This window comes from Rhinolophus sinicus, linkage group LG03 (genome assembly GCF_036562045.2).
Source record: "Rhinolophus sinicus isolate RSC01 linkage group LG03, ASM3656204v1, whole genome shotgun sequence".
Lineage (NCBI taxonomy): Eukaryota > Metazoa > Chordata > Mammalia > Chiroptera > Rhinolophidae > Rhinolophus > Rhinolophus sinicus.
In genome coordinates, this window is record NC_133753.1 from 27694468 (window position 1) to 27716995 (window position 22528).

Sequence of the window (22528 nt, forward strand, 5' to 3'; positions counted from 1 at the left end):
GACTTTTATTGTTGACCCAGCACTTTTACATATATAATCTCAATTAATCCTGTTACTCACATTCTTAATTATTCCAGAGTCAGTCATTACTGGCAACAGAATTTCTGGATGCCAGGGAGAGGGCCTGCAAAGCCTCTCAACTGCCTAACAAGGTACTGAGAACAACAGCACAGGGAACAAGTTCCTTTGCTGAAAGTCACTCTAAAGAATGCCAAGTCACACCTCTGCTGGAAGCCACACCAGTTCTCTGCACCCTCCCCCACCCCAACACATCAAATCACAGGGGTCCTCCCGCAGCCCAACCTCTGCGATCACCTGGGCCTGCTCCAAGATGCTGAGCTCTGGACTACATCTGCAAGCCCCAAACGCCGGCTGCTCCTCCACTCTTCTCTTCCCAATCAGTTAAGAACCTCCCACACCCTCCAGCCTCCCTGTGGAATTCCTGACTGGAGCTGAGACCCACACAGGATCCTGTGTGGTGCATCCTTGCCAGACACGCCTCCCACGGGCTGGCTGGGCTGAGGCAGAGGATGAGACGGCTGTCCTGAGTGGGCCCTCCTTAGGCAGGCTGCAAGGGCGGCCTTCATCAGTTACTTCCTGTTCTCATGTGCAAACAGGAGCCCGACCACCATTCTGCTCATCTGCAATCTTCTCCACAACTTGTACCAAAATCAACACCCGCCTCCAGCCTTCTTTATTTCCCTGTTTAGACTTATTCAGCCCTTACTGCATTAACTGGTGTTTGTTTCTTCTTTAACCCTGTGATTCTGAGGATACTCTAGCTTCTTCCTCCTCCTCCCCTTCCTTCCTCCTCCTCCCTCCCCCACAATGCAGACAACTCAGTTAGGAAAGGCACCTCACCCCTCCGGTGCTTCCCCCAATCTGTGCTTTTGGTTGATGTTCAGCACAAATCTCTGAACTCGCAGGCTAAAGCCAGACTTCCTTTCTCTTTTTTGAAATGCCAGGTTCCAAACTTACTTCACCAAAGTAGAGGAGACCACTCATTCACCCACCAGGGCAAGAAGCAAACCAGTTTAGGGGACAGAGTATATTGGACTTCCAAAGTTTCAATAGAAGAGACATGGAAAGTTCCAAAGGACAGGAATGTCAAGGTGAGCAGAGCAGGCACTGTACAACCCTCTCCTTCCCTTCCCTCAGATGGCCCCCCACATGCTGGCTGTACCTGCCACTGGCGAGGTGCCACATGCCATGTTTCCCCGAAAATAAGACCCAGTCAGACCATCAGCTCTAATGCGTCTTTGTGAACAAAAATTAATGTAAGACCCGGACTTATTTTACTATATTATAAGACCGGGTCTTATATAATATAATATAATGTAATGTAATATAATGTAATACAATATAATATAATACCGTGTATAACATAATATAATATAATACAATACAATATAATAACCGGTCTTATTTTACTATAAGACCCGATCTTATATAACGTAATAATAATATAATATAATATAAGACCGGTCCTATATTAATTTTTGCTCCAAAAGACGCATTAGAGCTGATGGTCCGGCTAGGTCTTATTTTCAGGGACACACGGTAGTTAACAATGATGATAACCCCATAACCCTAGATAGTAAGTATGTTATCACCCCATTTTCACACATATGAAAATCAAGGGACATCACCTTTGAGAGACTGGCTAAAAATGACACAACCTGTTAGTGGCAGAACTAGGTTTCTAAGCAGCCTGTCCGGCCCAGGAGACTGCATTCCTCGCCTTACTTGTCCGTCCTACTTGCTAGGTCTCAGTGCAGACTTCTCTCCCTCAGAGGAACCTCCATGACCATCCCAATCTGAGCCAGGAGCCCCTCTGTGTACCCCAGTGCAGTGCAACACTTCCCCGGTTACAGCACGTATCACACAGAATGGTGGCCGGCCTAGTCTTGGCACTCAGGAGCAGTTCAACAAGTAAGTGACTAAACCAGAGGCGAAGCCATCAGCTCTGTGTTCTTCCCGGTGTGGAGCACGGTGCCCGGCTCAGCCGCCCTCCTCTCACAGGCTGCCCGCGAAGACCAAGCTACAGGTGATCCAGTCCAGGACTTGGTCCCACTACGCATGTCCTGCTGTCCTCCCTGCCCACCTTATGTCAACACATACTTGCCAAACGAGTTAATACTGTTTATGAAACACCAAGCCCAGTCTGTCCCACAGCACGCCTAGCAGACCTTGGTGCTCATTAGGGAAAGTCTATAGGGTTTGTGTATCATGGTCTGCAGAACGAAGGGCTCCAGTTCCCCAAAGCTGCAGTCCCCAGAAGTCTTAACGAGCTGTCCAATCCCTTCAAATCAAAGATAGTCAAGATTCTTGGAAACAGAATCGTTTTCATACGAAACCTCTCTGACATTTTCCCAAAAGAAAGGACTGAGATTAGCAGCTCCTGCTAATTCCATTCAATAAATACACACAAAGCCTATTCTCCTTCCTTCAGACCCTCTTGATTCTAGGGCTAAGGTGATGGCTGGTGTCTCACCGAGGAGGTGACTTTGAACTGGATCTTAAAGGATGCCAAGAAGTATGGGAGGGAAGGGACAAGGCAGCATTCCAGCCACAGGAAGACCAGGGTATGTATAGGCTTGAAAGTACTTATGTTCAGGGAAAGGAGAAAAAGGAGAAAAAGGAGCTTGACGTTAGGGACAGAGGTAGAGGAAGCAATGGGTGAGGAAGGGAAGCCACATCCATCCAAGCTGTTCTTCCCTGGGTCCCCTCTCCCATCAGGGAATGTTTCAGGGCCAGCATGGTTTTCCTATGCATTCCTCCACAGGACCTTCACTCCCTGCGGGTCATGAGGCCTCCTTTTCCTCCCTGCTCATCACCTAAGGGGACCCACACTGGGTTCAAAGAGCCTTACCCAGTCTCAAAGCTAGCAGACTCCGTGATAAACGCTTCTGGCAGCCTGCCCAGCCCCACTCCTCTCCCCCCAGAAGAGCACCACCTGTACCCGCTGAGGCAGGACCATACTGGAGCCATACATCAGCTGGTCCTCACATACAGGCCAGACCATGATTCTGTGACCCCCCCCCAGCCCCGCCCACAGCACTGTCTCCAGGGTGAACTTTTGAGCCCACCTGGAACGATCACTGGCCTGGTTACAGCGAAGTGGAAAGGACTCTGTCCCTACCTCCAAGGAGCTTATGTGCAAAGACAAAACCAAGAACATAAACAGAACCAAGACTGAAAGACAAGTGTATATAAGAAGACCTCAAAGACTGAATGGTCTACCGTCTGAGGGGTATAAAGTAGAGACCCACGCAGCCTACTGAAGCCACTGGCTCCATTATGGACATTAATCCACAGTTCTGAGCAGCCACGCACGGTTACCAGGCAGCTTAGCAGGGCTGCCCTGGTTCAACAGCACAGGTCCCTGCATTCTGGCCTCCCGAGTAATGAGAGGAACTGGGAAGCAGAACAGCCATTTCCCCGCACCGCCCTGTGCCTAGACCAGTGCTCAGTCAACACCAACAGGCGGCTCCTCACGCCCACTCAGCCCCTGCCTGGTGTGTGACAATCCCGGCGACATTCACAGCCAGAATCAACAAGGCCAAACTGTCAGAACTCAAGCCAGTGACAATAAACACACAGGTCCTGCCCTTTCCCAAGGACACATGTGCCTACTACATGTGAAGAATTGGCCATCAGGCCCTTTGTAGTTCATAAAATGTCATTTGTTACTCAGAATAACATAGGCTACAGCAGAATTATTGTTTAACCCTATTTAAACTTGGCCATAACTTCCTGAAACATATTTCTCCTCCTGAGTTGAAACGCCTTAAATACTTTCGTGAATTTAAAAAGAAAACAAAACTTTGCAAAGAAGAAATCTTAAAGAGAATCTGTTTACCTTCTCGGCACTACTTCCTAGAATTCTGAAAGATTAAACAGTTGTACTTTAAAAGATTTGGCTACTGGCAAAGCTAACAAGTCAAAGGAGTTACACAGGGCGAAGTCTCCATCTCTTGGGAAGCAAATGACTCTCGGTAGGAAAAGACTCTTACCAGAAGAAATGCTGTCAAATGTAGCTAAGAAAAGGAGGCAAGAACTACCAAACGGAGGGAAGACCAGAGAGTTCTCATTCTTTTATCCTAGTGCTGTATCCTCCCAGATGTGTTTAGGAATCTTTTGAAATGTAACCCTTCAATCACATCTCAGTGCTGATGAAATAAAATATTGTCTTTAAAAGAACAGACCCTTAGGGCTCTAAAATTTTGGGAAGTTTCAAAACTGACTCCCAAAGTTCCTAACAAATAGCAACTTTGAAGAACCCAGGCTCTAAAATGCCAATAGGACGCTGAAGGGAATGGCTTACTGAGAGGTTCCCTAGCTGACTCCCCAGCACCAGCACTGCAAAGGGGCAGTGAGTGCTCGTCTCAACTTGTCTTCATGTGTGGGATGCCAACACGTGGCGCTTGAGAATTAGAAACTTACAAATTATGAATAACTCATGCAATACGTATCTAATTCTATACAGGAAGACCATCTGAGACATACAGAAGAAACCAGGAGCAGTTTCCAACCCCGCATCTGTCTGAACTAATTCGCTGTGGCATCAGAAGTACAGGATGTATCAGTTAGTTCTAGAATCTGAGCTTCCAACCTGGGAATTACTTCTGTGTATGCCAGGCACTGTCCTAGGTGCTTTACATATACTCTTACTCGATCCTCCCAACAATCTTACGAAGTAGGCATTAATATCATTCCTATTCTAGGGAAATATCGACAGTGAAGTCAGGAAAATTATCCAAGGTAACAGAAGCAGCTAGGAGCAGAGGCAGTATTCAAACCCAGGCAATCTGGCTGCAGAGTCCATGCTTTTAATTAGACTACACTGCCTCTCTGAGACACAAGCGGCGGGGGTGGAGCATAACGACAGCTATAGATATTATACTGAGCTGTCCCAGTGACCCCCGTGGCTCCACGGGAGCTGCAGGCGGCATCTGCCATTTTAAGACATTTACAAACTGAATCCTATTCCACCTACCAAGAGACAGCTATGTGAAGAAACCCTAGGGACAATCCCTCTTCAACAGTTACAATCTCATCTTCTAGTGAATTCAATTGCATGCTTTCGGTTGGCTGCAGGTAAGGCAGTGAACAAAGCGGAGAGAAATCAGTAGCCAGCCCCCACCCTTCTCATTCGCACCGAAAACAGACAGGTTGTCTCTAATGCTGCTGTCCCTCTTGACCCCGAAGCTAGACACGAGGTAGGCCACTCCTGCTCTGGGCACAGGCCAGGCAGCCATCCATCCAGCACACGCCACCTAGAACGGGAGGGCTACTCACATCCTCTGCAGGCTCCGGCTCCTAAGTGACGCGGAGGAAAGGACTCTCCCAGTGGCTAGTGAAGAAAAGAGTTCTACAAACATGTCTAGAGTAAACATTGAGTGCTAACCCTAGTTTGTTTTTTATTAGCACCCTGTGACCCCCTTTTTCAGAAAGATTTGAGCAGGTAAGGCTAACCTCCAAGCTCTAAAGTTAGCCCAGGTTAGTGGGGCACCTTTGCTTGGCAAATGAAATCTGCGTTTGAGGGCTTTAACGAAACTTAGGTGTTCAGTCTGGTGGACTCCTGGTTTCTTTTGTTCAAAAGTTATAGTGCAAGGCTTGTACCATGTGTTTGCAATGTTCTAAACATGGCACAACAATTAGCCTGCAGAGGGTAATTTCTCAATGTCTTTTTATGACGCCAGGGTGTAACAAGCCCTATAATGACCCATCCAACCTCCTACCACAATCCTCAAGTCTTTTTATAGTCACAGGTAATTACACCGTGGCGAGATTACATCACTTAGTCAGCAGGGCTTGCAGCTGACAGGAAGATGCTCTGAGGACGTTTGGGGAACTACAGCCTCATTTAGCAAACAATTTGCTCTGGTCCCTATTGTTCCTTCCCAAGAATAGAACTGCCTTGGCAAACCTTGTGCCTACATTGCGAACCAAACAACCAAGGGCCGTTGTAGATGAGAACAGAAACCACCACAGAAGGAATCATGGTAACCCAGAGATGACTCCTGCATCCCTTATCCAGGGGAGAAAACAGATGGTGTCTTTCTTCCTTTAGCAAAATCATCCTGTGACGGTTGAGCTGAGTCCTCCAGTAGAGCAACACGAGACACGGCTCTCAGAGAGGCCTGCATCTCGACACAGGTCGTGTGGTTCCCAGCAGACCATGGCGGCAGAGTCAGACAGGCTGGGCACAAGTCCCCGCCACCACCTACCATTGCCTGTCTCTGAGCAAGTCATCTAACCTCTCTCTGCCTTAGTTTCTCATTTGTAAAATGGGTGCGTGACTACCTAGCTCAAACACGTCCCAAGAGCTTTAAATGGGGTAACACAGAGCCTGACAAATAAACTACGCTCTACACGTATATGCATCACTTGCCTCCGTGTGCTCTCCTTTCGGTTCAGTGCACATTATCTGACTCTAGGTCTCTCACAAAGGGTGAGGTGAGCCAGGACCACCTGCCAACATCACTTTGCCATAGCAACGTTAAGGGCCAAAGCCACATCATCCCCTGAGAGCCTGGTTCTCAATATTTTCCATCTTCAATGAACATTAAGTGCTTGGCTTTCTCACTCTGCCACGAAGAAATGCAGATGGCTGCTTTCCCTGCTATTTTAAATTTGCTTTAGGTGCTTGTGTGATGTTTAACATGGTCTGAAGTGTCATGGCAGCATTTTAAGGGGAAAAAAAATCAGAAACAAAAAAATTACTGAGTTTTCTCAGTAAATATGCTCAGGAAAGGGAGAGAAAGAAAATCAAAAGCTTTTTATGAGTCAGCAAGCCATTTGGGTTGAGACTACCAAACTATGCAAACTTGGAAGACAAAAGGAGATCCTGAAGTACTTAATCCTTCCTCAACTAGTCATTTGACACCTTATCCCCATCCCAAAAAGTGACTATGTATCTTCAGTTCCCCCTGCTTCCCCCCTCCCCCAACTCCAGTTCAAGCTGTTGTTTCTCAGTCTAGTTGTATAGGACACAGCTCCCTGGCCCATGCTGGTGTTATGAGCCTTGCGCTCCCCCCTGCTGAGGCAGTCGGTCATTGGTTGTCCGTTGGCTGCTCACAGCAGCTCACGGCTGCCGGTCACTCATGCTGGCCACCGGCCGCTCCTGGCAGCACACGGTAGCCCAGCTCCAGGGAGAGCCGTTGTTCACAATCTTCGCTGTAGAGGGCACAGCTCACTGGCCCATGTGGGAATCGAACCAGCAACCTCGGTGTTAGGAGCACGGACCTCCAACCACCTGAACCACCGGGCCGGTCCCAGTTTTGTTTTTTTAAAGACAGTAGATGATGTCATCTGCATAGTCTCCTGCCCAGCATGACTCAACGGTAGGCCACATAACATCTGTTATTATTTGAGAATTACACCGCACATTTTATATGTCAAGTGCCTTCCAATCATTTTTATTAGTCTCTGCAACACCAAGCTAACATCCTTAAGGATCTTGTTTCTGTTTGATGGAGGACACAGAGGTAAAGTGATCTGCCTAAGGTTTCTTAAGATCACAAGTAAAGGGAAGGGGTTGTGAGCCCTGAGAGAGGCTGCTACATAATTGGGATCCCATTAGGTTGGTGCAAAAGTAACTGCGATTTAAAAGGTTAAAAATAATTGCAAAAACTGCAATTACTTTTGCACCAACCTAATAATTTCTTTCTAGTCCCTGCAAAAGGCAAGTTGGGTAGTATGAGCATAGGTTTTATTTTTTTTAATAAATTTTATTGGGGAATATTGGGGAACGTGTGTTTCTCCAGGGCCCATCAGCTCCAAGTCATTGTCTTTCAATCTAGTTGTGGAGGGCGCAGCTCAGCTCCAAGTCCAGTTGCCCGTTTTTTCAATCTTTAGTTGCAGGGGGTGCAGCCCACATCCTATGTGGGAATTGAACTGGCAGCCTTGTTGAGATCTCATGCTCTAAACAACTGAGCCATCCAGATGCCCTACATAGATTTTATTTTTAATTCTAGTCTTCGCCTGCATGGTGTGACCTGGTGTGAATGAGATATGCTTCCTTTTGCCACGCCTAAGTAGGCAACTTTCAATAATTTCCTCCATCTCTTCTAAAGGAATGACCAAAGGGGAAGGTAGACCCAATGCCTCTCTAACAACTTCTCTGTTAATAACAAATCCCGAGCTGTAGGTAAGAGAAAACAGGTTGGAAAACTGAACCCTGAACATGACATAACTTTATTCTAGAACTCTCAAGTGCCTCTTCATACATGATTCTTTTCTTCTAACCTGAGCAATTATGAGCAAGAGTAGGGGTGACTGTGGTATTTATGACCAGAGACCAGGCAGACAAACTGCCCCCCAGAATATGCCCACTTACCTATGTCCAGTGGGGTTCTCACAGTCATGAATGTGCACATATGTACACAAACATATTCAGGGTCTACTAGAGCCCACTAGAAAACAAGGCTCTGTATTTTACAAGCACCTCATTTTAAAATGCCTCTGGAATGGGTGTTCAGGGCAGCTATGGGTAAGAATTGCAGAAAAAGGAAGAGGGGACCTTTCCTGAACTGAATTGCCTTTCCTTGACTTCAGAGTATCTCAGAATCTTGGTGTGTGTGTTTTTTTGGCAAGCTTGCTTGGCATGCCGCTCATGGCAGGCACAGCCATACAGGTGTGTTCTGGGTTTCAGGCCAAGGAGTCGGTGCCTCCTTCCCTTAGACGCCACTCCAGAGAGAGGGAAAAAGATTGGCAGCAACTTGGTGCGCTGGATCTAAGTAATGATGAAACCCCTTCCCTGCCTGCATCCTGCTCTGTGCAAGTACACGTTTTATGAGTAGAAAGACTTGGAGGGTGAGGTTGCAGGGGAGGGAGGATTCTTTGCAGGTGGAGGAGGGAAAGAAAACAAGAGCCAACTTTCCCATCCTGGGCTGAGCCCACACTATAGACATATTATTTTTCCACATTGTAGAATAATAATCCCTTCATGCAGCCAGTCTGGAACCATCAGTCCCTGATAATTGATTTCAGACTTTGGATGGAAACTTGGGAAGGTATGGGTAGTTGAGAAATGGGAGAGGGCAGAGGTGAAGTCCACAGAAAGGAGGGTGGGGTAGAGGGATGACTTAATAAAGTTAAGGAGTCTAAAGACTTCAGACACAGAAGGCAGACCCTAATACTGTCAGATAAGAAGCCAGGGCAGCTTCCCCAGTGGAGTCTTGGAAGGACGGCCACGGTAGTGCACAGGCACCGGGCCAGGTTCTAGTCCTTGCCCCAAGACCCTGAGCAAGTGTATGACCTCGTAAGTCCATCCTAGCTCTAATTGGTCCTTCCTTCCTGCTCTGACGCAGTTATTCCTTTGATGCACATACTTACTAAGCACCATTTGTCCTAGGCTGGGGTAGGGTGGCTAACCTCTTCTATGAAGGGCAAAATACTTTATAAAATCTAAATATTTTAGGCTTTGGGGCCACATGCTCTATGTCACACTACTCAGCTCTGCCACTGGAAAACAAAAGCAGCCATAGATAATATATACACGAATGAACCATTGCTATGTTCCAATAAAACTTTATTTATGGATACTAAAATGTGAGTTTCATGTAATTTTTACATAATATGAAATATTATTCCTTTGATTTTTTCCCCAACTATTTAAAAATATAAAAATCATTTTTAGATTGCAGGCCATACAAAAGCAGACAGCGGTAGGATTTGGCCCGTGAACCATAGTTTGCCAACTTCTGCTCTAGCGATACAGTGGTAAACAAGAGAGGGCCTCCACATTCTGTGGTTCTGACACCACCACCTCCAAAGGCCTCCTCTGGCTTTGGAGCGGCCCTATGAATATAGGCTCTACTTCATTTTGCTGCACATTGGTGGAGGCTGGCCAGGTTTTTCTTTCCAACCTCATATAACCATGATGCCCCACTGTAGGGTCCCAACCATTAGCAGCCCCCTTGGTTGTGCCGGGGACTCCTTCCAGCCAAGGAAATCTCAGGTTTATGGGAAAGGTTTGGGTTAAGTGTCAGAATGAGGTGAATGAGAGGCAAAAGATGAAATCTGTATGTGTGTGGTGAGGAAGAATATGATGGAACAAAAAAACCAGTAATATTGTTTCTCCCAACCATTCAAAAAAAAAAAGATTAAATGAAATTGCACCATAACCTATCTGTATGTGTTAAGTGGTGGGAGTTGACAGAAAGGGAATGAAAGAGATAAAACTGATCTAGAGATTCTTAGAGCTACACCTGTATCACCCGGCCTCCCTCCAAGCTCTGTCAGAATCTAGCTGAGACCCCTCCCCAGAGACTCTGGTAGAGGTAAGGCCTCCACTGGTACTTACAGATACAGAGGCAGGTCCTGCAGCATCACCCGAGGCCGATGGTACACACCCAAATATGCCCTTTCTAAAAAGGAGCCCAGGTGTAAAGGACCCCAGGAAGAAAACCTAGGTGTCTTCAGAGCATTGTGGAAAGCAACAAAGACCATACAAAGCAAAGACCAGGGCTCACTACTGCATTTGTAGCCCCGCCCGGGGCGCTTCCAGACCTAGATTTTCAACCAGAAAGTCCTCAGAATCATTCACATACAGACTAAGGGAGTAGATGAGACCTTAAAGGTTATCCAGGTCAACCCCTTCATTTGACAGATGCAGAAACTGATTCACAGATGGTTCAGTGGCTTGTCCAAGATCACAAAGTTTGTAGTGTCAAACTGCTTCACTGAATTATTGGGTTGGTGCAAAAGTAACTGCGGTTTAAAATGTTAAAAATTGCAAAAATCACAATTCCTTTTGCACCAACCTAATACAATACCTCAACTCTATACTCATTCTGAAAAAAAGAACAGAAAGACAAGAAACAAACAATAAAGAGCTAACAATCATAAGTACTTAGTGTGTCATCTCAATCTTCACAACCACCCTATGAGGTAGATACTATTATTTTCCCATTCTGCAGCTGAAGAAACAGGCTTACAGAAGCAAAGAGACTTGCTCAGGGTCACAGAGCCAGCAAGTAGCACCGTGTTTCCCCGAAAATAAGACCGGGTCTTATATTAATTTTTGCTCCAAAAGACGCATTAGGGCTTTTGTTCAGGGGATGTCATCCTGAAAAATCACGCTAGGGTTTATTTTCCGGTGAGGTCTTATTTTTGGGGACACAAGGCAGGACTGGGCTCTGAGGTCTGACAGGCAGTCTGATTCTAAAGCCTGCACCCTTAGCTGCACCTCACGCTCTGACTGTCACACCCCGTCCTGCCTGATGGCTACGGCTGGGAGGAGAGGGGGGATAATGTCACCACCCACAGGTTCCCATCCACCCATTTTCTGTCTGGCTGGCTCATTAGGCCTCTTGCTGCTGCACTACAGCACGAAAGTCCCAACCCTGCTCTCCGGTAACTGCCTGACAGATGGAGAATCCCCCATTGCAGTTCTGAGGAGAAAAGAAACCATGGTATTGAGTCTTTTCCCTCCTACAGACAGAAGGCAAGCCGAGACTCACCTGAGGCAAGTCCGTCTCCAAGGAGGGAGCTGAGGATCACCAGCGGAAGGAGTACTCCATGTCCCACGGAGGCCACGGCAGACGCTGAGGTGCTCTTTGGTGCTATCCTGCCATGGCACATCTTTTATCCGTCCAAGTTATTTTAAAAAGGAAAAAATTAAAAACCAGAAAAATTCTAAGGTCAGCCAGGGGCAGATTCACCTATAGAAAATAAACAGAAAACAAAGACATAAGTAAAGTGGAAACTTTATCCATATGTTAGTTACAAGTAGTCACTTTGGTAAGGAAGCCATAATCAGGAATTTTAGCAACTGAATTCCTGCTGCCAGGAGAAGAGACAGCACACAAGTGGCTTTTTTTCCTCACCGGGGAAATGCCAAGGCCGGCAGCAAGCTTCCATCAGTGTCAGCGTCCAGGAGCCAGATCCTTGCGACAGGACAAGGAGACAAACCTGGCTCACCTGGAGATCTGCTGGGCACGGCAAAGCTTTCCGAAACTGCCCCAGCTCTGCCTGGCTCCCTGCCTCAGAGGCTCCAGCGGAGAGCAGAGAGGCATCTGTTGACACAGAGCTGCTACACCAGGGTCAGGCTGTGCTTTTGCCACTTGGACTCAGAGCAAATCCAAATAACCAAAAAAAAAAAAAAAAGAGAGAGAGAACATGTGTCGAAAGGGAGCACTACACCGCCTACAGAAGGAATGCAGCAGTGGGAGCCAAGGGTCCGGGCTCGGCCTGCTCAACCGCCCGAGGCTGGATGAGCCCCTGAGGATCTGACGCTGACTCCACAGCCATGAATTTCAAAAATGGACTAATTAATCAAGGCTCGCCTGACACACCTGTGACTCCAGAGGCCATGCCTGTTGGCTGTACCTGGCAATGATTGGGGGAAGGATGGTTATAGTTATTAATTAGCCCCATCACCCATTCCAGTTGGAAAAAAAAAAAACTTCAGAAGAGTATCTTAAAAAAAAAAATCAGGAGTCAAGACTTTTTAAAGATTTTTTTCTACATGCCTTCAGGGAAGCAGTTGGATTGATGATACATTATGATATAGGCCTATTATATTTTACTTAACTCATTTGACTTCATTTATCCTAGTTTATAATAGTTTATCCTAGTTTATGATCATTTATCCTAGTTTATAATAGGTATTCCAAATAATACGATTACATTTCCTTTTTAATTTGAATTCCATACACAACTCTTTCTCCATTAATAAGCCCTTATGGAGACAGACAGCAGAGCCTGCCATCTTCAACCCTAAGGAAAGACGCCGCTGCAACTGTCAGGGGTGCTATCCAAACCTGACTGCAATCGGCCTCTAAAGCCATGACTCGGTCTATGGTCCTCTTCTAAAGAGAGTTACTGCATGGGGTGGCCTGTTAGCTCAGTTGGTTAGAGCGTGGTGCTGGTAGCACCAAGGTTGCCGGTTCAATTCTCCACATGGGCCACTGTGAGCTGCGCCCTCCTTAAAATAAATAAATAAATAAATATAAAGTAAATAAAAAGTAAATAAGTAAATAAAGAGTTACTGCAAAGAGCAATACGAGTTGTCTTAGTCCAAAGGAAAAGCAACTATGAGGGTCTTCAATGAGCCAGGGGTTTAAGAACAGAGGCTGCCACTGGGTCCTTATCCACTATCCCCAAATAGTTGTGACTGTGTCAGTCTTCTGATCCCAGCTCCCCAGCTCCTCTCCAGACTCCATCGTGAGCCTTTACTGCTGTAGAACAGGGATGGTTCATGGAGAAGTCGAGGGATGAAGCCTATGCGTGACACAAAACAATACATACAACTGTGTATGTAAATGTATGCAATGTGTACACATTTATGTGGCTAAGAATTATGTGGCTAAGGAGGGTAAAGTCAGAATACCAAAAATTAAACATGTCTTCTACTATGGCCAATTTACTCTCCCAACCTCAGTTTTCTCATCTGTAAAATGGAGGCAGTAACCATACTGTCTTCATGGACTAATAGACAATGTAAGAATTAGAATCAAACAAAGCACTTGACACAGTGCCTGGAACTTGCAAGCCTTCAGTAAACAGCAGCTGCTATTGCTGTTGTAATTATTAGTAAGACCTGAGCTGTGGAGACCTTGGAGGTCATCAGACTTCACCTCCTCATTTGACAGATGCCAAAACCAAGGTGTGACGAGGTGGAAGGATATGCCCAGGGCCATCAGTCAGCTAGCAATGGCCCTTTGGTCCTGTTATTTTACATGCAGCCACAGCAGGTGACCCAAGGCAACAACCAACGCATCATCAAATGACACCTGCTTGGGCACAGCACATGCACAACAAATACTTCTGTAGTGACTGGATAAAGCTGGATGAGAGTGGTGCTTAGGTGTTTGTTCTGTGCACGAGTGGAGGTCACCAGGAAAGACTACCCAGAAGAGGTGATGCTAAGCTGACCGCTAAAGGATGTATCTCGTGAGAAAGGAGGAAAAGAAGATACCACATACAAATGGATCAGAGCAATGGGAGTACAGCACTCCTGGCAGAGGCTAGAGGCAGACGCTAGGCTCAGGAGTTTAAACCGTACCCTGAAAACCACATGGAGCTTACAAGGATTAGAAACAGGGAAGTTACAACACCAAATTCATTAAGGAAGCTCACTCTGGCAGGGATTTCAGGGGGTTGGGGAAGGAAGGGGGAGGAGCCAAGTGGTAAAGAATCTTAAATTTAGTATTTTATAATTAATGAGATCTTTGGAGGGCAACCCGACAGCATCTGCCAAAAAATGCACATATTCTCTGACCTACCAATTCTACTTGAGTCTGTCCTCAGAAATGACATGTGCAATGACATATATGCAGGATATTCACGCATTATTTGTACTGGCAAAAGATGGAAGGGGGATTAGTTAAATAAGTTGCCATGCTCCCATATAATGGAATATTATGCAGTGGTTTAAAAAGAAGTGGGCAGTTCAGTCCTTACTGATATGGAATGACTTCCAAAATTAGTACATGAAGCAAACCAATTGTGTGTATATGTGTATCTTTAAGGACACACACACAGACACACACGTGTGCACTGAAACAATGCACAAGAAACTGGGAGCTAACAATTGCCTTCAGGGAGGGGAACTGAATGGTTAACAAGAAAAGATACTTATTTTTCCTTTACTGTATTCCCTTGTTGTGCCCCATGTGTGCATTACCTATTCAAACAGGTAAATATAAACGTACCAAGGCGTTCCTGTCGACCACTGTCTCCTCCCTCAGCAAACTCCCACTCCAATAATCCTGACTGTGTCCTCTGCCAGGAATACGATCCCTTCCAGGGCTCAGCACAGGGCCATGTCCTGGAGGAATTCTTCCTGACACTTTACACCATGCCCACCTCCAGTAGAACCCCCTTTTTACTTCCAAAGTGCACCTGCTGTGACTGCACCTCTAACAGGTTATTACATCTATTTGTTTACCTGTCTCACCTGACTAGACTCAAAGTTCCTTGAAGGCGGGGACTGCGAATTACTCAAGTTGGAATCCAGAAGCCAGCACAGCGCCTGGCACCTGACACGCAGGCAGCAAATGTTTGCCAAAGGCAAAGTCATGACTGCCATGGGGAGGAGCAGTATGAACTGGGGAGAAGACGCACACATATGAGTTCCTGTTTTGTTTTGTTTTAAAGAAACAGCTGCCTCCTCCTTTACTGCTCAAGCAACTACCTGGGCCAAGGGACCAATTCCACCATGAAGCCTAAGAACTGATCAAGTGCAGAACAGATGGGTTGATGGAAATGGGGGTTTTGCGAAGAATAAATACAGAGGGCAGCCAATGGGGTGTTTACACACGAGGCTGGGCCAAGGGTCAGTGCTTCAGAAATAATATAGCGAAAAGCAATCCCTACAACCCCAGGGTATCGCCCAGAACAGGAGAACCCAGCTACTGTGGAGGATCACACTATACATCTCATTTTAAGAAAGGATCTGCTTTGAATACGGGAGGGAGGGTCGGGGGGAGGGACTGTTCTTGGATTGTGGTTTTAGACCAAGTCAAAAGAAAAACACTTTAGAACAAATCAAGCCTGGGTATTCCCTAGAGAAACACATAGGCAAAAACCTAAAAAAAAGAATACATTTCATTTCAGTATTCCTTTAGTATGTTAGTGACCACTTCCCCTAATTAAAAAACATTATGATTAAGTAGAGACAAGAGTAGAATGGTGTTGTCAGGAGAGGAATGGGAAGTTATATTGTTTGATGGGTACAGAGTTTCAGTTTTGCAAGATGAAAAGAGTTAGGAGATGGGTGGTGGTGATGGTCGCACAACATTATGAATACATTTAATATCAGTGAACTGTACACTTAAAAATGGTTAAGATGGTCAATTTAATTTTATCACAATAAAAAAGATGGGAAAAATTATGATTAAAGAGGAATCTGGAACTAAGCTTCATTTTCAAAGCCTGTACTCACCCATCCTTACAAGGCACATAACATCTAAACTTAGAGGTGAAACGAGAGGAGAGAGACGGGCTACAGTTAGTCCCACCTCTGCCACCAACAAGCTGGCTGGTCATGAAGACCCTTTGGCTTACGTTTCCACATCTAATAACCTCTCTCTCTCTCTCTCTCCCTCTCTCTCTCTGTCTCTCTCTGCCACAGAATTCTCTATGGCATTCAAGCTCCTCTTCATAGAAGCCGTCTCTTCCTCCAGCAGCCAGCTTGCCCCTCCAAAACACAGGTGAGCAGTCAGGGAAAATCTACATTCGCCCTTCATATTTTCTTTCTTGGGACTAGGGCTGCGGCCCCGATAGAATGTGGTAAAAGGAGACCCCCTGCGCTAGACTGTCAGCCCCTTGCGGGCAGGGTCTGACCTCTTCCACCTGTGTGAACCCAGAACACCAAAAGCTGGGCAACTGTGCTTTGCGCATGTAACATGCGCATGAACACTCATTTCCTGTACACAATGACCCTCCGAGAGGAAGAACACTACCCTTCCGCCGGCTCTGATCTCGGGGAAGCCACTAACCTCATCGCAGCCTGTGTTTCCTCATCTGGAAATTGGGGCTGCTGCTTGCTTTGAATGTCTCCTTAGTCTCTGGTGAGACTCAAAGAGACACAATTTGAGGGACTGCTCTGCAAACTGGACTTAGATCCTTCTACGTATAGTCTTAGCCCAGAAACCAAGACAGCACAGAGCTACCTGAGAAACTGCTCATCATAAAAACAACGATGACAAGCACAGTGATAAGGAGAACCTGGAACCCAGGCCTAAAGGTCACGTGATGTGCTGGCTTGTTGTTGCCATAGATGCTTCCAGGTTAACCAAAGAGCCTGCTAAGATTAAAGGTGCCCTGGGAGTCATCTTCAAAAACGGCTCCCAGCCCGGGGAGGCAGCAGTAGGTGGGGCCACCCTGTCCTAGCACCCTGGGGCCCAGATCTCCTCAGGGATCTGGCTGCATTGGGGTCTACACTGCGGAGAATGTCACAGTCCTGCTGGGGGCAGGACTGAGTCACACTGTCCTGAGCTCTCTTCTGGGGAAGCTTGGCTCGCACATGCTCGGTGTGTTTCTCACCGTTTTTTTGAGATCAGCCTAGTTTACATGCAGTTTTCAGGATAAATTATTTCCTAAACCATGGCCCACTTCTCCATTAGTTAGGAGAGGGAACTGGATAGGTAAAACCCATATAAATTATGTTCTTGCTTCAAACTAGTCCAGAAAGGGGACTAGAACAAGCAAGTGTATTCCTTAGAGTAACCATCTTCACTAACGCTGATACTGCCCTGTGATGGGGGAAGACAAAGAACAGTCCGTGAAGTGTGAACAGAATTAACCAGTGAATACCTTTCAGAGCAAGATGATAAGAAGTCCTAACTCTGTGAAATCCGAAGCTCCCCAGAGGGGCGTGACAGGAGAAGCGACTGACACGCTTTCTAGCCGCTGCTTCTCTTCCCTTCAGCGTCTCCCCTCCTCACTTCCACTCACCCTGAAACGGCAGGGCCACCGCTGCACTCGATATCTAACTGCTGATCAGATCTTAATACCTCCAACTCTTCCCCCCCAAAATGATGAAGTTAAATTGCTTCTGGATGTCGTTAGTTTATTTTTCCCCGTGTGGCTAGATGGCTCCTTCAAATCTTGCTAACCTCGGTGTCTTCCCTTTCTTTTGTGCCACTAACATCTGGGTGCTTCAACAGGCACAGAGGTTTCTAGTGGACTTTACATCATTGAGAGCCAAAATGTTACCCTATCCATTTCCTCTTAATCTCTAGTTCCAAAGCCAAGACACAAACATCAAACTCACTAAAATTCACCTCCTATAAATCACAAAAATAACCCTCATAAGCCCTCATAAGCCACCTAAACTATGGCAGGCAGCTTAGACGTTGTTTTGAATTGCTCTGCTATTCCTTGTATCCTTGTCTTGCTTCCCAAGACTGCTCACCCATCCTCTGGTTGTCACACGTCCCCACGGCCCTATTCCTCAGGCTTCAGACAGCAGAAACACCAGCAGACACGCTACCACCCCATCCCCGAGGCCTTCTCTTTAACAGTCGCCAACATCTCTCTTCTAGAATCTATCAGCAGCAGGACTGCAGCATGGACCTGAACGCGGGAGGGAGCCAGCCCCACCAATCCACGTGGAGCAGCCTCAAGCCTCCATCACGCTGCCTGGTCCTCAAGGGTGTGCCTGGATGATCCCCAAGTGCCCTTTCAGTTCTGAGAATCTGGAATGTCTTCTAGGGAATAGGAGGGGCCAGACGTATTTCCTCTGAAAACACCAGTTAATAAACGTCCTGACTGGAAGGGAGAAATGTGAAATCCAGTCTCTTTGTTCTGCACGAGCAGTCCTTTCTCCCCTACCTCTCCCAGGACCTGTGCTAGCACCTACCTCCCTCTGCACTGCAGCAAATTCAGGAGGCTCCACTTTCCTGTTTAGAGCTTATCAATCCATCAGCACATTTGTATAAGCTATCTGTACACAGTGTTCTTAACGTGCTTTCCAAAAATAACACACGTCTAACAAAAAGAACAAAAAAAAAAAAAAACACCCCAAAACCCAGTGTGCGCGCGCGCACACGCACACACACACACACACCACTGCAGAGCTGTAGTGGCCAAGAGAAAAAGAAGCAACAGAGAAGGACAAAAGAAAACAAAGAACAAAACAAGACAGGCCAGAAATGGGCGAGAGAAGGCAGCGTGCCTGTGAGCAGGCACCGGCTCAGGCTGTAAATGTCCGCCTCTGAAAGCAGGACACCACTCCTCTAGTCCCAGCTTCATCAACGACTGATAGGATGAACTAGGATAAATCACTTTGCCTCCCTGTGCCTGTTTCCTCCTCAGTAACATGAAACAGTGCAACTAAGTATCTCTCAGGGAGGCTGGAATCGTGAAAAGATGCTGCAGGCTGGGCCAGACTCTCTGGTCTGCTTGGATATTATTAAGGGGTCCAGGGCAAGTTATTTTCAATTCCCATCTATGAACTGGACAAACAATCCCCACCTCACCGAGTTCTTGTGAGGTGGAAGGAGATAAATGTGAAGGATGCAAGACAGTGTCTGGAACAGTGGGCACTCACATTAGTGTTGGCTAAGGCCCCTTCCTGCCCTAACAGGCTGTGCTGAGCCCCCACTGGACTTCCAAAGGGCACTGTTTCAGCTGGGCTGGAAATACACGCCCTGAGACTAGGCTCAAAACACAATTTAGATGACAGAACAGCCAACAGTGAAACAAATGAACTGCCAAGGTTCTCTCCCATGAAGTTCTAAAAATATTTTTAAGGAACTTAGCGATCACTCCCCCCAAGTTAAATAATCATATATGTGACTATACTAATGTTTGTGCCTAGGGGAGCCTAGGAGGTCTTCTAGCCTGTTGTAGGAAAGGATGAGGGCAGGGAGCTTAAATGTGTGACGCGCACACACACACACACACACACACACACACACACAAAACCTCACTGAATACCTGTCATTACCCCCGGTTTATAGATAAGTGGAATCCAAGGGGCCTGGAAATTTTTCCTCCTCCTGCTTTCCTACTGCAAAGGGCTCCCTGCTCTTTTTCTTTTTCAATACAAGGTCAAGCTTAGTTGCCTCTCTTCTGGGAAAACTTACCAATTCAGCCCACAAGCATAGAAGACTTTTCTGTACCTTTACCATCACTGTCTGGACCACAAATGGGACAACCAATCATATCCTTCCCCAGGGTCCCTCACAGTTAGTTACTTAACTGTGGTAATCTTCATTTACTACAGGCAGTAAATTCCTTCAAAGACCACTAATCCTGCCTCTTTCTGTGCCCCAAGCTGCTCAACATTTACTTGTTCAGTAAAGGGGAAAAAAGATAACTCCAAAAGACATAATTTGTGTAAGCAATACAAGATGGCAAAGTAGCAGCAGATATAAAACAGGAGGGTAAAAGGTATAAATCCTGAAGTTTTCACCAGGTAGCAAAACAAATGCTTGGTAGCAGCAGCTATAATTGGTCGGTAGACCCTAGAGATACATCTATGTGTCATCACACGCCTCTGTTTGGTTCCCATCAGAACTGAGTGGAGCAGGCTTCAATACCCACTTGGCAAATAAAGTCTGGGAAGGTGATTTGCTAAATCTGACTTCTTAGGGCTCTGTGTTTGCAGTGACTATACTGCAATTCAGCAAATATTTACTGGCTGTCTTCAGTGCGAGGCGTGGGTGATTACAGAGATGAAGGGGAGCCCAGTTCTTACTCTGAAGGAATCACAATTGACGTGAGCGGTATTGTATGTTTATCAGTATAACACTCTGAAATTGTTACTAGGACCCAATAAAAAGGTTTTATAAAAAAGGAGCTGTGAGAACGTAAACTAGATAGGAACAAAGACTTTGGATTGGGAGTAGAGGGGAGGTGAAGAGAGAGCTTTGAGCTGGACCTTGGAGATCACGCACATATTTAGTGAGCTCTCAGGACAGTTTTGCACGCATAGGGTGCTAATTACAAAGAAAGAAAAGGAAATGGAAGAACAATTCACCAAAAGGATGGCAGAGAGAGAGAGAGAAAAGTGACAGTTTTGTCTGCCAAAACCCACTGAATGCTGTTGTCTGGTAACAAGAAATAAATATCTGTCTGTCTCTCTATATATGTTTACTCAAGGGGATGTTTAACGGCCAGATTTGGGTTTTCAAAGTACTCATGGCTCTGCAGGAAACACCTCCTCCAGGTCAAAAATAGTGAGCCCAAGAGAACTGGCTGATGCAGTTATGTTTACTTTTTATCATCTCTGTGGATTGCTTTCCAAAGGTCTCCAAGTGGGATGGTATAAACAGGTCTGTGTCACTTCCTGGTTCTCAGGCCTTCTGCTACATTCCCAGTCAGTCTGGGAAGGCTGCCTATTTAAAAATAAACTTTAAAACCTCACCAAAAACCCCAATTCCAAACCGCCTTTTCCTCTACTTCATTCAATTTCACTGAAATTAAAAAGGGTTGAGCAAGAAATTAGACAAAAATGACCATAGAGAATGAATTCTCATGTCAAAACAAAAATACATGCTCATTGAGTTCAAGGTCAGGAGAACTGGATTCTGCGCATGTTCTGCCTCTAACTGGAAAACAACCTTGGGCAAGCAAGATGCTTCATCTTTCTGCATAATAGCTACTTCAGCATACTCCTAACCCAAAGCAGTTAGCCAGTCTTTCTGGACCGCTTTCCTTCTAAGACAGCACTAATAACAGGTACCTCATAGGGCTATTGTAAATATTATATGGGGAAATGCATGTAAAGCACTTAGCATAGTGAGTCGTCAAAAATGGTAGGTATTATAGCCATCACCATCTGTTATTATCATCGCCATCGTCTAAAAATGTAAAGGTTGAGCTAGATGACTGCTACTTGAAGAACTTCTCTGGCTCCAAAATCCTATGATTCTTTAAGTCACTTTCTCCTTTTCTTTCTTTTTTTTTTTTTTTTATATTACAGGGGCTTGATGGAAAGCAAAGGAGATAAACTTGAAAAGCATGACAGTTACAAACACATCGTCTGTGTTCGTTAGAGATACTAGGATGTAATTAGGAAATCCACCAGTGAGTAAAAGGCGGCACAGTACCCTCTCCAGTGGAAAGGTCTTACCATGTTCCTTGAATGAAACTCAAAGCATGTGGCAAGTTCACGCACAACACACTGCGTCTACTCCCACGCACACCAGGGGCAGACAACGCCTCCTGGGCCAGCACAAGCTGACTTCACCCACCTCATCTTTAACTGTCAGCAGCTCCTTCAAGCAGCCCTAAAAGATAGCACAGTGGCCAAAGCACCCATTTCTAATAATAACTAATCCTTCCACAAAGTATTCCTGTTTTAAACAAAAAAGTGCCCTCTCCTTAATATAATTTAAATGTGGCCCCAAATCAAATGCCCTTCCCCAAAGTTAGAGTAATCAGAGGTGTTCAGTTTTACCAAGGCCAAAGTGCTAACCGGTAATTAAATTCAGATGAAATCAAGAAACTTTTATTTATTCATTCAGTGCCCATGATGTGCCCAATTCTGCAGAAAATGCCCAAAACTAACAGGACAGGACGAGTGAGAACAATAAAGGATGCTGCCCAGGATTCTGGCCTCAGTGGCTGGGTGAATGGTAGAAGCCACCACAGGAGAAAAAGAACAAAGGTGGACAAGCAGATTTTGCTGAAGAATGTAATGAATTTAGCTCAGGTTATTCTTGGAGATGTTGAATTGTAGGTACTTGAAGGATATCCAGGTAGAAAGGTTAGCAGGCAAATCAGAAATGAGTATGAAACTGCCGAGCACTCTGAGCTTCGGATAGAGCCCTGGAGTTATAAGCCTGTAAGTGATGGTTGAAGCCATGCAGAATAGATGAAGAAGAGAGTTGAGTGAGAGGAGAGTCAAGGACAAAATCCTGAGGAGAATACTAACTTTATAAAGAGGCATATTGGGGAACGAGAGCCCAGGAGTGACATTCCAAAAAGTACAAGGAAACCAGGAGCTTGTGTATCAAAGATGTCAAAGGAGGGACACAGAGACTCAAGAAGGATGTGAGGGGGAGCTGACAGATAGAGCAAAGGTCCAGTAAGATAAAGAACAATTTCATTAGAATGGTAA

General features: G+C 45.9%; 1 protein-coding gene across 6 annotated transcripts in view; it reads right to left on the minus strand.

Moving 5' to 3' along the window:
• SUSD6 (sushi domain containing 6) overlaps positions 1-22528 on the minus strand; it is a 91218-nt gene that overhangs the window by 39249 nt on the left and 29441 nt on the right. For 3 of the 6 annotated variants that reach the window (XM_019733412.2, XM_074327296.1, XM_074327298.1), the window contains exon 2: positions 11472-11672. In XM_019733412.2, coding sequence (XP_019588971.1) covers positions 11472-11592 — 121 coding nt within the window. In that variant the 5' untranslated portion in view covers positions 11593-11672. Of the gene's footprint in view, positions 1-11471; positions 11673-11837; positions 12055-22528 lie in introns of those variants that run through there. The other 3 variants (XM_019733413.2, XM_019733414.2, XM_074327297.1) reach the window with 3 other exon arrangements.